General features: G+C 37.9%; 1 protein-coding gene across 3 annotated transcripts; it reads left to right on the top strand.

Moving 5' to 3' along the window:
* The first annotated feature begins 1080 nt into the window (after window positions 1–1080).
* LOC307138429 (uncharacterized protein) lies at window positions 1081–7177 on the top strand. Of its 3 annotated transcripts, none has more exons than XM_079836724.1 (7): window positions 1081–1237; window positions 1560–1881; window positions 2037–2350; window positions 4538–4601; window positions 4867–4902; window positions 5074–5154; window positions 5264–7177. In XM_079836724.1, the coding sequence occupies exons 2-7, from the start codon at window positions 1827–1829 to the stop codon at window positions 5317–5319; spliced, it is 606 nt and encodes a 201-aa protein (XP_079692850.1). In that variant the 5' UTR covers window positions 1081–1237; window positions 1560–1826; the 3' UTR covers window positions 5320–7177. The 3 variants fall into 3 exon arrangements, with proteins under 3 accessions (XP_079692850.1, XP_079692849.1, XP_079692851.1); XM_079836725.1 differs by having other exon boundaries at window positions 1159–1237; window positions 1672–1881; window positions 5264–6810; XM_079836723.1 differs by lacking the exon at window positions 4538–4601 and having other exon boundaries at window positions 1150–1237; window positions 1560–1877; window positions 2037–2345; window positions 5264–6805.
* The last annotated feature ends 9968 nt before the right edge of the window (window positions 7178–17145 follow it).

The raw sequence follows: 17145 nt of genomic DNA, 5'->3' as shown, positions 1-17145 counted from the left end.
TTCCATATATAAATGTTGTACAGTTTGAATGTTGTCAATAAGATATTTTACGTTCCAATGTCATTGAAATGTTGTGGTTCCCAAACTTGTTTCTCAGTGCACATTGTATGTCTCCCTATATAATCAAACACACGTGATTCAGGTCATCAGCCCCTTAATCGAGACTCCAAGAGCTAAAATGGATGTGTCAGGCAAAAGGAGAGATTCAGATTGTGAAGTTTTGGGAAAACAGGAACAGGTTTGGGAACCACTTGTCCATGCAAGTGTGCAAAAATGTATGTGAATAGAACCACACTTTATCTGGTTAATTCTTATGGTCCTGGAAAACCAATTTATACTGCAGAGTTCAGTTCTATAATTAAACACACCTAAATCAATTTATTTATTTATTGTTACTTGTAAATTACAGCCAGCTGTGTTGGAGCACATTTTGGAACTAAGCAATTATACACTGCACCACTAACAATTTGTAAGTGGTTTGCAGCAACTATAGCAAAAAATGTATATGAAAGGAAACCCTCTTAAAAAAGAGGAACTGCCAACTGAATGTGTGAGAATTCACAGCCATCTGTCTAAAGTGGGTTCAGAGATGATCAGGCTGCTCTATTTGTGTTAAACCAGTGGTCAAACTAACTTGAGTTCTCACATTCCGTTCTAACATGTTTCAGCCTCAGCAAACAAAGAACTGACAGCTCAGAAAACATTAGAACTCAAACCAGAAAATTAGATTACATTGGTTTATGGAGGAGAGTCTCTGTGTGTTGTAATATGATTATAATGAGTATCGTAAGATATTCTTGACTCTGCATTATTTGCAAACAAACTTTTACACTTAAAGGCTCCAATCAGAGTCTAAATTACAAAGATTATTTTACAATGACAACTTGATTTCTATTGCCATAATGGACAGGGCATCTTTGAATAGCACATTTTTGACTTAACAATAATTCCATAAGAGCATATTTACATTTTGTCCGTCATGAATATAGTGTCAGTGAAATGCAGCTGTATCACAGTATAGTCACAGCTGTGTCAGTATAGTGTGAAATCATAGTGTCAGCTCTAAACATTCAGTTGATCAGATCAGAGGAAGTTAACAACTACAGGAGGGGCTGATGATGTTTAAAGAAAGAACTGTAACTGTATAACGAAAAGAAAGACTGACAGAAACAGAAAATGGCTGATCAGTGTCATGTGTGTCTTCTGCGACTGATCATTCTCTGTCCACTTCTGACAGGTAAAAAAAATAAAAAATAAATAAATAAATAAATATATATAAATGATCTATACAATGTTATGAAAGATCTGTAATGTGAAGATCCTAATTAGTTGAATTAATTTAATTACTCTAGCATAGAGTCTGACTGAGAGAGATTTTAATATTTATTCTTAATGGAATACATGTTATGATCTCATGTGGTGTTTTTTTATTCACTTTGACAATTTATTTAGATTTATTAAAATGTGATCACTCAAATTTACTGTACTTCATTGGAGCAGACGTAACTCATGGTTAATACATTTAAATAGTTATTTTACTGTTTTATATTAATATGTAGGTTCCAGTGGAGCAGACGTAACTCATGTGTTCAGCACTTCTGGTGAAAATGTCCGTCTGCCGTGTATTAATGCTCTTTCTGACTGCACAACAACTGTATGGATTTATAACAGAGATTCACAGACGACAGTTGAACTGATTGCTGGAGGGAAAACAAAGAATGACACAGAGAGACGTGAGAGACTGAGTGTGGGGTCTGACTGCTCTCTGAACATCAAGAAAGTCACACAAGAAGATTATGGGCTTTACACCTGTCAACAATTTGTGAATGGACAACATAAAGGAACTGATGCACGTGTTTATCTGCATTTTTTTCATGGTCAGTGTTTCTGTAAATTAGTTGATTACTGATTTAATTCATTCATGTTCATCATAAATGAATTATATGATGTTCAATTTCAAAAGAAAACCTCTCTTTGAATTCTTTACTGAAAAGCCTGAATCTGACATGTGATTTCTGCTTTATTTTCTGTTTCAGTCTCTTCATCATCCTCACAGACTGAGATCAGACCAGGCAGATCTGTGACTCTCTCCTGTCAGTTCCATTCATATGAATACCCTTGTGATACTTTGGTCCGTTCTGAGGAACTTCAGCTGATCTGGGTGAATCAGGCTGGTGTGAATCTGATGACAGACTCCAGATATCTGATATCAGTCTCCCCAACACACTGTACCAGCACTCTGACTACAACACTCCTGAATGAAGATCACAACAGAGAGTGGAGATGTCAGGTTACTCAGAGAAATCAGCTGAAGACCTCAGCCTCATTTACTGTCAATTATTCAGGTGCAGTACATTTATGATACAGAGACAAGACATGATGATTAATAAGGTCATTTATTCAAGACAAACTGAAGGTTTCTAGTTTAGTGTGTTTCACTCTCATATAAATGAGGCATAAACTGCTTATGTGGTTATATGGTAACCAGGGCCATTTCTTGGCATAAAGGGACCATGAGAGAAATATTATTACCTTATTAGTGGGGCGTGCCTGTATCCCATGCGCTTTGCATTGCGAAAAACTTTGAAGACTCATAGCTCAGAGCGAGGATTTGGTAGAAACATGTGGGTTTCCACATTTGAAGAGGCTGTCAGGCCCTGTAAGAACATACCTGTAAGAACATACCTGTAAGAACATACCTCACAATGGGGTGTGAGTTTTACCCCTGGGGCGCAGGAGCTGCCCATATTTGCCCCGTTAATTTACTATGGGGAGGGATGTCCCATTAAACTCATGTGTTTCTCTTACTCTTTCTCTTACCCTAGCAACCATTTACAGAACCCTAGCAACTGATCCCATAGACTTCCATTGAAAAACATCAAAAGGATATCTTTTGATAGAAGTGTCATAGAAACAAGAGGGTGGGTTTGTTTGACTCGGGGCATCAACATCCAATCACAAATTACCTTCCTAGCCACGCCCTAGCAACCATTATCAAGCACCCTAGCAACCCAAATACAAAGAGCTATATCTTTTAATCTGAAAGTCGTAGAGGCATGGGGGTTGGTTTATGTCATTCATACTGACAAGCAGCTTTTGGAGTACCATCATTGGCAGCTGCCAAGCCACTCTATAGCAACCAAAGAGAGTACCCTAGCAACCGTTTAGCAAGACCTATATCTCTGCATCAGAACATCATAGAGACATGGGGGTTGGGCAAACAGCACTTCCAATATGCTACACATGCTAGCACTGAATAGCTACATGCTATTAGTGACTAGCTAAGTGCTAAATCAGGCTAAGAACATGCTAACAACTCTATAAAAACTCCATAGTAACCATCTGTGAGAAGTACCAACTGCCTAGCAACACCATAGCAAACACCCAGAATATATAGCAACCGCCTAGTAACCACCCAGAACACCTTAGCAACCGCCTAGCAACGCCCTAGCAACTAACCATAATACCTTAGCAACCGCCTAGCAATACCCTAGCAACCACCCAGAACACCCTAGCAACCACCCAGAATACCCTAGCAACTGCCTAGCAACACCCTAGCAACCACCCAGAACACCTTAGCAACCACCTAGCAACGCCCTAGCAACCACCCAGAACACCTTAGCAACCACCTATAACACCATAGCAACCGCCTAGCAACCACCCAGAATACCTTAGCAACCACCTAGCCACACCCTAGCAACCACCCAGAATACCCTAGCAACCGCATAGCAACACCCTAACAACCCCCAGAATACCCTAGCAACCACCTAGCAACCACTCAGAACACCATAGCAACTGCCTAGCAACCACCCAGAATACCTTAGCAACCGACTAACAACGCCCTAGCAACCACCTAGCCATACTTTAGCAACCACCAAATCGTCCGAATAAGTCCCCATTGATCCCATTGGTCCCCATTGAGAAAATCACAGAGACTTGGGGCTGGTCTCATTTGAATGACCCTATCAAGCAGCTAATAAGTAGCAACATTCAAACTTCATAGCCATGCCCTAGCAACCATTTACACCACCCTAGCAACCGTATATCAACATTAACAAGCCTTATCTCAGCACCAGAGCATAGTAGAAATACAGAGTTGGGCTCTTTTGACTCAGACTGGCCAATAGTCTTTAAATATCACCCCATAAACTGTACAGCCACACCATAGCAACCATTTAGAGTACCCTAACAACCGAACAAACACATGAATAAGCCATATTCAGCACCAGAACATCGTACAGACATGGGGGTGGGCTCTTTTGTTTCGGGTCAGAAACCAGTATACACAACCTAGCAACTGGGTGGTGAGTTTTGCCACAGCAAGCACCACTCACATTTTCTTCAGGAAATGTACATTCTAGTTGCCTCTATTATTCACTGAACATAATTTCTAGTTCTTTAACTTTGAAAAACAGGACACAAGTGCAAATATTAGCGAATTGTTGAAATTTAATTAATGACAATGAACAATCACTATCTAATAATGAAGCAATGAAGCTGCTTACGTTCATGTATGTGGTCTGGCTGTTGGCTGTAGGTGAGCTTCATGATGATGAAAAAACTTTTAAGCCAAACTACAGCAGAAGCTCTGACACCACAAGGTACAGGATCAGTCACACAGCATTAGTCTCTCACTTCAGTGGTTGCACTTTTTGTCACAATTGATCCGACTACAATAAAAGCTTTAACCACAATAAAATTATTAATTCTATAATTTCATTATCCAAAACAAAAAGGATTTGTATAATTGTACATCTGAAATGTCTTCATACATAAAAGGTTGTACGTTTTAGATGCTGTCAGTACATAAATATTCTACATTCCAGTGTTTATGTTTTAACTGTTTGACGTTTGACACAAAATCAGATAAAGTCTGTACGGATGCGGGATCATTATTCAGAGGTATGAAAAGTCTTTGCATGTTCATGCTGATAACTCTATACCATTAAATTGTCAGTGAATTTGTAAATAATTGTTCGTTGTTTTATATTCTTGATTTCAAATGTCATTTACAGTTTCACAGATTCATTCTCTTCTTTCTCTCTATCATCTGTCCATCCATCTTTCCTGTAGTGATTATGATTATTCTTGAGATTGCAGCGTTTGCTGCTCCTACTGTGATTCTTCTTCAGATCATCTGTGCAAGAAGAGCTGGTGAGTTTTGAGCGGCACAGAATCTGATGATTCACATTGATCTGTAACAATCTGTGATCATGATAAAAAATTATGAGAGGTCAGTAAATTGTATTTAATTATTTTGTAGGAAGGAAAGACTCACATCACCCAGAGGAAATGGAGATGCCTACAGTATTAGAATAAAACACACATAAAAGGCTAGATTACAGCAAGATTCATCTTCATGTTTGTGAATATTATCATTTTCCAGTGCTCCATATAAAAATTATATAAAAAAGAAGACATTTACCTTAATAAACATGAATGGTAATTTCCACACTCAGAAATCATAATATAGCCTACATCACCTCTCTAACTTTATTTCCTCTGATCTTTAAACTTTTTACAGAAGGCTTTTAAATATTTCAATAGTCCATTCTAAATGATGATACACAAGTCTGTTAATTATTATGACATATGTATAGATGTATTTTGATGTTTTTTTTGTATTATTATTATTTGTTCACTGATCATTTCAAGGCAAAGTCAAATGCTTACTTATGTTTCCTCCTAACCCCAAATAAGAAAATATATGAATGATTATCTTTCCCACCACAACATACTTTTTTTAAATTTTAGTTCATGCCATCATGATGTGTCATTAGGAGACACAGTTTGAAAGATCAAAACGTTTTTATTTTAATCTCATCGTTGATGACCCAGATATCAATCGGTCTGTTTTCAAAGCTGTTTAGTAACAATATCATGTCTAGAAAATGTTGCGGCTATAACTGCAAGTTAGTGTTTGCCAGAGTTAAACTCATATGAGCAGACAGTGAGAGGGTCACTATTCGTTCCATCCTGGCACCAGACTGAGACAGCAAGGCTGTTTTGAGCTGTAGTTTATCTGGGAGACATGTTGTCAGCATTATAGAACGACACCCGCTTTCTGTCACAGTCCAGATACAACCCTATTTTCTGTGGTTTGTCTCGTGTACTTAATGGAGTGTCCTTTCCATCACAGGACAGAACGTATCCTTTATTATGTTTAAGGTGGAGCAGGATCTCACACTCAGCTGACTTAAGCTGACCCATCTTAATCCCCACAGTCCAGTCTGGCTTTTTATTGACCTCTGTTTCCCAATAGTGCTGGCCAGTTTGGAAGTTTTCCACTAAAACTGTACCTGGATTGAAGTCTTTATACAGGCCAGACATTCTGTCAGCTTGTCGGATTCTGGCGCCCCCTGGAGACACTTTTAAGTATGACTCGCCAGGGTTTTTCAGGGTTAAATTCTCAGGAACTACAGCACAGACACAAACAGAAACAGAAACATTATTAGATTATGAATCAGTTGTTGAATGAGACGTTATTACAGTTCTTGCATTGAACATTCTGGTTATGTTTTGTTCTAAACCTATAAGCATTAACATTTTAACTTTTGCAATTAATACAACTAAATGTACAGATTGCCTCATTCAAACTTTATTTTTTAGATTATTCCAACTTAACTGTGTTATTTTGGTTTATATTTGTAAGAAAATTAAGGTTAAAGTTTGAAAATGTCTTGTTGATTTATATTAATAAAATGTTTGATGTTCAATATGCAACTGACAAAATATCTCTTGTGATATTTTGAATACTGAATTTCAATTGGTCTTGTGTATTTTTTATGATAAATTTTGATTGGTCTTTTCTTTCTTCTATCTGTTTAATCATCTTTAGCTGCCTTTATATTTCTATAATTTAATAATACCACAATGTCTAATAGAGGTGTAACCACTAAACATACTCAAATACTTTCCTTGCACACTGAACCCATGTTAGAGAACATAGCTTAATAATTCAATTCTAAAAGTTAATTTAAAAGGTTTTATTTAAAAGGCATTACATTACACTCAATATTTATTATTACAGGTAATTTTAGATAATCTTTGATCTTTCTGGAGGTGATGATTGGCTGAATCTTTGCCTTTTTTTATATCAAATTACATTGTTCCTCTGAACAGTGTTTGGAACGGCCATTTGCTTCCCTTCTTCCTTAATAAAGGTTCAATTAATGACACCTGTTTTTTCACAGAATGAGTGATTTATCTAATTAAACCTCACACACTGCTATTATTTTGAATACGCCCCTTTCAATGAGTAAGTCAATTACTCAGAACAAGGAGTGTGCACGTCATGACAGTTGGGTCAGTACGTTTTGGGAGTTCATTTTAGTCCATCCTGAAGTTCGTTTTGCAGAGATGGACTAAAAATGAACTCCCAAAACGTATTGCAAGATTCTGGAAGATGAATTCTTCAAACAGTGGTACTAGAGGATGTGGTGCTGGTCCTTCAAGAGTCACTCTTAACCTATCTGTCCATAAAGCCTATAAAAAAACCTTCTTCATGTATTTTACAACACTTCAGCTTGTGATTCTTATCTAGTGGGGGTCATTTTTTAGGATTCTTTACCTAACTGAAGTCTCTGAGATCCTGACACCTTGCACTTCTGGAGACTCCAGGTAGGTTGCAGCTTTGGAAAATGGTGGCGCTGGAGACTAAAGGCTTCCTGATGGTTTCACCCTTAATTCTTCACCTTAATTCTTAATTCTTTTGCAGTTAACAGGTGTCTTTTCTTCACCACCTGTTTTTGTCAGATCCTGCTGACCCAACGAGCATTTCACTGTCCAATGGTCATGCCTTAACTGCAATGTCTAGTATTGCATTAGTATTGCATCCTTCTCATGGGCATTTAATACTTTTTGACTTTTCAGTCTGAGTTAAATCTCTTTTTTGGCTCAATTTATCTGTAAAAGAAAACATGCCTAATAATTCTGCACACCTGAATATAAGGTGATTTTCATTTCCAGCCTTCATGAACAATTATATATCACTTATACATTATTAAATACTAAATCAATAGTAGTTATTAGGATTACTGTGGTTTGGAATTGGTCAAATGTGCCTGGAAAAAAAATATGATCAGAAAATCAACGTGCCTAATAATTCTGCACTCCCTGTATATTACACAACATCTACAAGTAAATGATGTGTAATGCAGAAATATCACTACAAATGGTTCATCAGGTTACTGATGTTGTACTGTTATTTATTTGAACTGTAAAAGTATAGTATTTGGGCCTGCTGTTGGGCTAAAGGTAATAAATAGTTAGCTGACTTTTCCATTTGTTGACATGACATGGTTAGATTCAGAGGGTAAATATCATATATCAAATTGGGTGTCCACCATAGAGATAATCACCATATTTATAATGAAACCATTATGTTTATTATAATTCATATCATATAATAAAATATCATAGGCTATTTATTATTATTACCGCTATATTAAATTATTATAGGATCTCATTCAATGCTTTCAGAATCTTTACTTTTTAAAATAATTTAGTTCCTATAAAATTAACATATTTTATTCAGTTTATTTTTTGAACAAGTTTTATATTTAATAAAACTATAATATTATATTATATTATATTTTTATATTATATATTTGAACAAGTATTAACTTATATATAATTAAATCATATTACTTTAAAGTATTTGTATAAATACTATGTGCCTGTTGGCCTGTTGCCCCATGCTGATGAGACTTTTACCCTGTGTGTGGGACAAATAGCCTACCCATCTCATATATTTGTAAAAATAATATAACAAACCACTTTTATGATTTAATTTCACACAAAATCTGTTGCGTCATCAATGTTCAATGAAAAACATATATATATTTTTTTTCTGCAATCATACACTTGAAGTAGGCTATAGTGAAAAGCAGATTTTTCTTAAGGTGTGTCTTTAGCCCCATTGTAATACGCACTCACCGGAACGATGGTCGGCTGACAGTGTGGAATTTGACAGCACAGAGCTTCCTCTATATCTCTGCTGAGTAGAGCACTTTCGCAACTGAGTCACTAGTCACAAATGAGGATGTTGATCGTAAAACAGTATGACTATTAAAAACAGTTACTGCAGAATGATTGATCCAAAAAATTAGAGAAAATGGAAGATTTGGAATGATAATTTAAAACTGTTCTTTTGATAAACAAGCAGACTGAAATAAAAATCCTGAAAGTCCTATAAATAAATCTGATCCCTTTGAGTTTGTTTGTTAACATGAAAGACAGACAGTATTTACCATGTCAACAGGTCAACAAAGTCATTTTTCTGCTCATGATATTATGAGTTATTTGCGTAATTAATAATTGATTCATTTATTTGTGACTGTTCTTGTTCACAGAGGCATAAAGTTGACTGCAGTCGTCCTGAGGTCCAGCTGTTGCTCCTCTGATGGAAGCGTAAGTCACTTTATCATCACCATGAACCTGAATGAACATCACAGATATTGTCAATTTTGAGAGAATATAATGGAAGTACAAGTAAGTGTTTACCCACCTTGTTCTTTTTGCCTTGTTTTTTTATGTATGTGGATATCTCAGTACAAGTCACATCATCTTTCTGCTCCTAAACATCAGTGGAAACATGGTAAATGTTTAAATATGTGCTGCAAATATTTTAAAACCTGTTGTGTCATGTGACATTTTCATCATTTGTGAAAGCCTAATATTTGTAACAGGACTTTCACTGTTTGTGTTACTTCGCTAGTCTGTGTTTAGTAGGGTTGGGTATCGTTTGGTTTTTTTTCGATTCCGGTGCCAAACCGATACTTTTAAAACGGTTCCGGTGCCTAAACGGTGCCTGAACCGATACTTTTTTTTTTAAAGGCCACAAAACAAGGTGGATGACATTAAATGGCTTTTTATTTATTTATTTTTTATTTAAATTGAACCATTTATTAAAAGTTTAATGTATACTTAAATGTATGAATATAAATAAATACAAAACAATTTACTTATTTACAAATTATAATTGACTTATTTACAAATTCACAGTAAAACCTAAGCCACCTAACCCAACTACAACAAGCCTAATATAACTCTAAATAACAGTTACAGTAATAACAGCAGTAGGCCTAGTCTGTATTCTTGGTATGCTACTAACCAGCTTCGAGCTTCAGCTTTATTTTGAAATATGATCATATTCTCTGGCTAAATATTTTAGAACGCATCGCCTTAATGTTTCCATGACGACGCGCCATGTTTCTCACATGACACACAGCAGCCGCAATAGCGCTGACAGTTCAGCTGTATCGGGTTTATTTCGTTTTTTATTTTTATTCAAAATATTCACAAACTTCTTAACTGTGTCACGAACTATCTGATGTTCAAATGTGTGAGTGAATGTGTGTTAGTTGATCTATAAAGCGCAATGGGCGGCGCCATGTTAGTTTGCACCTCAGAATCGGATCTGTTGGATTTACAACATTTGAGTGCATTCTCGGCTTACGAAATACATGAAAGTAAGTGACCAGTGAACTGGAAGAAGAATAGAGTAAACGATATAGTTACTATAAAATGTGCATGTATCTGATGTGAATAAAACATGTAACCTTAGTCAAATTATAACCGTCTGAAAGGATTATCATTGCCGCTTTCATAGACATCAGTGTGTGTTTTTTGCTAGTAACGTTAGCCTACTTATGAGCATTTAAATGTCTGAAACCTGAAATAAACATGATGTGATTGAAAACACTGAATAGTTATCATGAGTTGTGATGTGACCAGCGCTGAGCGTCTAGGTGTTTCTCAATGTCAAGGATCCTTCCTCTGTAGGACTAATCCTTCCAAGTCACTTCCTTCAGAGGCTAGGCGAGACTCCTCTTTAGCATTCGGAGAACATGTAAATGGAACAGGCTTGCAAGTGCGCGTCAGCCTCATTACGTCAGTGAAAAGGTCCGTTAGCCATCAATAACGTCATTTGTATAATATCAATACGGTTGTAATTTGTACTGGCATTTAAAAGTTAATAATAATAATAATAATAATAATAATTAATTACATTTATATAGCGCTTTTCTAGGCACTAACTCAAAGCGCTTTTACATAGAAGGGGGGAATCTCCTCAACCACCACCAACTGTCACCAAAAGTTAAACTTTACTTATATTTACTACGGTTATAACAAATGTTTGGTAACGTTACACTTGAAAGCATATTGCCCCGTTAACGCTCCGACTCCGCCAACGTCCGATATTTTGTATTTTTTGAACAAGATAGCAAAGCTGCGCGCATAGGATTGTGGGTGATTTGAGAACGCTAAGTGCGCGAAGTCTACTCGTATGCATCCTTTCCTGTATATGGCATATTTTTCGAACGAAGGACTCAGACCTTGGTTGAAATTCCGAGGATCCTCGACATTGGAACAGCCCTTCGACGGCTGTCGATGACGTAGCATCCTCGGAATTCTGGCTTCCGAGGATCCTTCCTTGACATTGAGAAACGCCTTCTGTCTCTGGCTCGGTGCCAGCCAAAGCGCGAAAGCACGTTTGAATTTTGGCACCGAAATGATGAACCGAAATCTGCGTTCTGATTCGGTCCGGTACATACCGGTTATATAAGTACCGGTGCCATATTGGAACCGGATTTCGGTACCCAACCCTAGTGTTTAGTGGTGGGGATTTTCAGTGACTCTAAATCGTTTTGCAGGTGGCGACAAGTTCGAGACAGGGATAGCTGCTAGTCGGAGTAATGGGTGTGCCGAAAAAGATACACAATGCTACAATAGAAACTAAACCCTAACCCTACCCCAACAAGCAGCTTTCACAACCAATTGTAAAGACCTCTCATTACGCCCCCTACCTTTCAGCAGGCTTATTACTCCGACCTGCAGATATCCACACTTGTCCTTTTGAGTGAGTCATTGAGTCATTTATTCAAGCGATTCATTCAAAATGCTGATTTATTGAAGAATGAAACACCTCTGCTGCTCTCTGTGTTAGGTTGTGACTTTGCGAAAAACTGGAAATAGTGTGGCTAAATGTAAGTTACTCTTCTCATTAACATAAATTCTGCAAAAAAAGAAACGTCCCTTTTTCAGGACTGTGTATTTCAACAATAATGTTGTAAAAATCCAAAAAACTTTACAGATCTTCATTGTAAAGGGTTTAAACAATGTTTTCCATGCATGTTCAATTAACCATAATCAATTAATTAACATGCACCTGTGGAATGGTCGTTAAAACCTTAACAGCTTACAGAGAGTAGGCATTTAAGGTCACAGTTCTAAAAAACACAGGACACTGAAGAGACTTGTCTACTGACTGTGAAAAACACCCAAAGAAAGATGCCCAGGGTCCCTGCTCATCTGCGTGAACGTGCATTAGGCATGCTGCAGGGAGGTATGAGGACTGCTGATGTGGCTAGGGCAATAAATTGCCATGTCCGCACTGTGAGACGCCTAGACAGCGCTACAGGGAGACAGGAAGGACAGCTGATCATCCTCGCAGTGGAAGACCACGTGTAACAACACCTGCACAGGATCGGTACATCTGAATATCACACCTGCGTGACAGGTACAGGATGGCCACAACAACTGCCCGAGTCACACCAGGAACACACAATCCCTCCATCAGTGCTCAGACTGTCCACAATAGGCTGAGAGAGGCTGGATTGAGGGCTTGTAGGCCTATTAGACATCACCAGCAACAACGCCACCTATGGGCACAAACCCACCTTCGCTGGACCAGACAGGAGTGGCAAAAAGTGCTCTTCACTGATGAGTCACGGTTTCGTCTCACCAGGGGTGATGGACGGATTCGTGTTTATCGTCGAAGGAATGAGCGTCACACATAGGCGTCGATTTCGGGGGGGGACGTGTACCCACCAGATTTCGTCATGAGTCCTTTAGTACCCACCACTTTTTTTTTTTTTTTTTTTTTTTAAACCTCGAGTTCAATTTTGCGGTGAAGCATTGCTGACACACACATATTATTTTTTCCACTCAATTGTGTCGTAATAACGATATCTTATGTCGTTTTAACTACATCTTTTCTCATAATAACGAGATCTTATGTTGTTTTATCGACATCTTTTGTTGTAAAAACGTTTGAAAAGCAGAAGCAAGCTCCGTAAAATAGGCTCTTCCGCTGCCTGTATCAGTGGCAGTGCCCATAACACGAAATTGTTGTAATGGATTGATGTAGCCCATACAGTTCTTAACAGCCATGGGTAGCAGGTGCCATGGACCGCTCATGATTTAGCGTAATGACGGACCCCGGTGCAGCCACAAATATCATAATTATCTATAGGCTAGGCCTACTGTAATTGAGACATTCAAGAAATGTATTAAAAAGAAAGACGCTTTCAGCCTTACTCAAAGTAGAGCCCTACATTTCTGCCTGAGCCCGACGGGCCCCGACTTTTTTACGCCCTAGGGCTGGGCTTCGGGCCAATTTTCCAGTCATAGCCTACCTCAGACGCGGGCCGGGCTTCGGGCTTTTTTAGGCTATAGGACGGTGCTATGCAACACGCATCGCCGCAAATGAGTAAAGCAAGCCAACATGCAAACTGCCACAAGTGAAACTGAAAATAAGCTAAGTTTTAGATGCTCAAAAGCACAATCATCTTCATTAAAATGAATGAGACTAAATGCTCTTACCAGTGTTTAGGTCGCTCGTTCTCATAATGCGGTCTTTGATGTTGAAAAGAGCTGATGAATAAAATACTCATATCGGTTGATTTCGTTGACATGAACTCCGTTAAATGTGCATATAGCACGGGAATTGAAGATCGGATATATATTCATTTCGCGGAGAGGTGTAGCCTAAGGTAAGACAACCAGCATGTTTTTTATTTTTAATTATTTGTTTATAGATTGTGTAGCCCGTTTTGTTTGCGCGCGCCGTTGCGATCTGCCTGCCTCATCTTGTCAAAAATGCCTTTTTACTGTGATGGTGGTGATAATTGGCTAAACGTTTAAACGATGCTTTAAGTGTTTTTTATGGATTTAATAAGCAAGACAAGTCAAGTGTTGATTTCAGAGGCTAAAGTGATGGGTTAACTCACTGTCGGCTGCTGGCCGCTTGGTCGTCTCTTTAAAAAGCAAAAACTTTAGTTTAACAAACATTAAATGCTTTAAACATTTTTCTAAATTAACTTAATAAAGAAACAAAACGAAATATATCTACTTTGACATTAAAAACAAAACTGAACTATTTTAATGGCTGTAACTAATGTGTAATAGGGAGGATAAAAAAAAACACGGGCTCCAGTGGGACTCTGATAATGAAGTGGTAAAAAAAATTGCAAAAATGAAAAATATTAAAGAATTTGCGGGGCGCTTTCGTCGGCATTAGTAAGATAGGCTATAAGACCCGCAATATGTCTCTCATCTGACATTTTTATTTATTTACATTAGTAAGCTACAGGACATAGTCTTTCAAAACATGACCTGCGCGAAAGAGAAAAAAAAATGTACCCAGCACTTCTGAAAATGCACTTCTGAATGCGTCTCTGTCCCCAGCACATTTCAAACCAAACTGACGCCCATGGCGTCACACCGAGGCCTGTACCCTGGAGCGGGATCGATTTGGAGGTGGGGGGTCCGTCATGGTCTGGGGTGGTATATATCATCACCATCGGACTGAGCTTGTTGTCATTGCAGGCAATCTCAATGTCTTGCGGTACAGGGAAGACATCCTCCTCCCTCATGTGGTACCCTTTATGCATGCTCATCCGGACATGATCCTCCAGCAGGACAATGCCACCAGCCATACTGCTCGTTCTGTGAGTTTCTGCATGACAGCAATGTCAGTGTTCTGCCATGGCCAGGGAAGAGCCCGGATCTCAATCCCATTGAGCACGTCTGGGACCTGTTGGATCGCAGGGTGAGGGCTAGGGCCATTCCCCCCAGAAATGTCCAGGAACTTGCAAGTGCCTTGGTGGAAGAGTGGGGTAACATCTCACAGCAAGAACTGACAAATCTGGTCCAGTCCATGAGGAGGAGATGCACTGCAGTACTTCAAGCAGCTGCTGGCCACACCAGATACTGACTGGTACTTTTGATTTTGAGCCTCCCTTCATTCAGGGACACATTATTCTATTTCTGTTAGTCACATGTCTGTGAAACATTTTTAGTTTATGTCTTATGGTGTTGACTCTTTAGTGTTCATACAAATATTTACACACATTAAGTTTACTGAAAGTAAAAACAGTTGAAAGTCAGAGGACGTTTCTTTTTTTGCTGAGTTTATTTGTTAATGAAAAGGGGGATATCAAAGAATAGTGCTGCCATCTTGTTATTAACTTTGTTGCTATTTCAAATGTGACGTATTCAAATTAGAATTGAACACATCTTTTACATTAGGCTAGCAACTGCATATCCTGAATCTGTGGTGTATTAAAGTAGTTCCACACATTCCACTGGGACAGGCCATGTTTTTCTTAATTATTTACACATTTGTTGTGTCCAGTTGTTGTGTAAAATTGCCTTTTTATTTTATACAAATGCAACTGCCATCCTTTTTGTCTCAGTTAATGATGGTTTGAGATTAAAGGGGTCATGACATGAGAACTCAAATTTGCCTGGATCTTTTGACATATACAAGTTTGTTATATCATTAAAACATCCTGCAAGTTTTATAGTTTAAAACGTCCTCCTCATTTTAAACAAAGCATTTATTTATTCAAGCTCCAAAAACAGGTCATCTGGATATTGTGGGATCTGTGAAGTCACACTGACAAATGCTTTTGCATATGACTTCCCCCAGCGCTAGACTTCGAAGAATAGTTATGCATCACTGCACCATAGGCCCCGCCCACTGGCATTCAGTCACTTAATGGCTGACATTGACATTTGCCTATACACTGGATGTGAACGTTGCGTCAAAAGCAAATAGAATCCATTAAAATCATTGACACTCTTCACTAAATACAGTATACAGACGCACGTTCAGTTTCCACGTGAGTCTGTCGACTATAGGACAAATGGAAGAGTGAAAGAACTTTCGCTTGAATGCTTCCTGTTTAAACAGCTGGTTTGTATCTCTGTACAGACTTCAGAAGGATCCCAGTATTGGAATCAAATTGATGGTTTATTTCAATGGCGTCCCGGATCATGCCGGAAGATTGTATGTTTGTTCGGAGCATTTCGTTTTGTAAACGAGGCACATTGTAATGGAGAGTTTGCATAGAAACTTTTGTTGAAAGATGAAGCAGACAACTGTATTAGATCTGACAGCAGCTGCTTCACAAACAGTAAGTAAATGATTTCATGATGCTTTGCTTAGTTTGATAGTTTTATATGAATATTTTTTTCATAATAATAATGAGAGGGCATTGATCCGGTTTCATATGCAATCAGAACAGTGGCCATTTACTGGCAAGCCTTAAAGGAGCCACCCTGAAAAAAGAATTTGTATGCCTTTGTTTTTTTGTGCAAAAATTTTATTAACATTATAAGTGAACCTCAAGGAACATAAAAATAGTAATGAAAAAATCCATGTCATGACCACTTTAATCGTTGCAGTGTTCATCTTGTTGTTAGTCTGATTTTGTAGGCCTACATTGCAGTGTTGGTGAGTAGCCGTGTAACAATTACAATGTACATTATAGTACACTTAACATTACAGAGGATAATATGGGCTACAGAAACGGTCAAATATACACGAAGATGAATCATATGGTTCACTTACATTATCGCTGACAGTAGGATGAATGGAAATGTTGATTGCATCATTGGTTCCATTAAATGTATTCATATCTGTGACCTTTAGGCAAGAAACAGTACAAATATACCAACTTGACATTTAGCTGTTGCGCTTATCTAAAAACAGTACATATAGGGACAGTCCGTTCAAGCTTATAGACACAAAAATAGCTTATGGATCAACCTCATGGGTCTTTGCCATTATGATACTTACCACAGAGTCATTAGTCCCTCTTTTATTATCTGAGGAATATTTGTCACAAAAACAGAAGAATAAAATACAGCATGTCATTCATTAATGCAGTCTAATTGATTTTGACAATTTTCTAGAAACATTCTAATGCTGTAGAATATAGAAACATTATTTGTCTTTTTAAAGGGTTTGTTCACCTCAAAATTAAAATTCTGTCATCATTAACTAACCCTAATGTCACATTGAACACAAAGGCATAAGACATTTTGGAGAATGTTTTGGTTACCATTGACTTC

This window comes from Gobio gobio (genome assembly GCF_949357685.1).
Source record: "Gobio gobio genome assembly, chromosome: 15".
Classification (NCBI taxonomy): Eukaryota; Metazoa; Chordata; class Actinopteri; order Cypriniformes; family Gobionidae; genus Gobio; species Gobio gobio.
The sequence above is the reverse complement of the archived record's forward strand: the minus strand, read 5'-3'. Positions and strand labels throughout refer to the sequence as shown.

What these genes read in the sequence shown, in the direction of transcription:
- LOC307138429 (XM_079836723.1), top strand. Translation starts at nt 1,177, where the DNA reads ATGGCTGATCAGTGTCATGTGTGTCTTCTGCGACTGATCATTCTCTGT. An exon ending in TCTCTGTCCACTTCTGACAG is followed by an intron (nt 1,238 to 1,559) that starts GTAAAAAAAATA and finishes ATTAATATGTAG; the next exon opens with GTTCCAGTGGAGCAGACGTA. An exon ending in TGCGGGATCATTATTCAGAG is followed by an intron (nt 4,903 to 5,073) that starts GTATGAAAAGTC and finishes TCTTTCCTGTAG; the next exon opens with TGATTATGATTATTCTTGAG.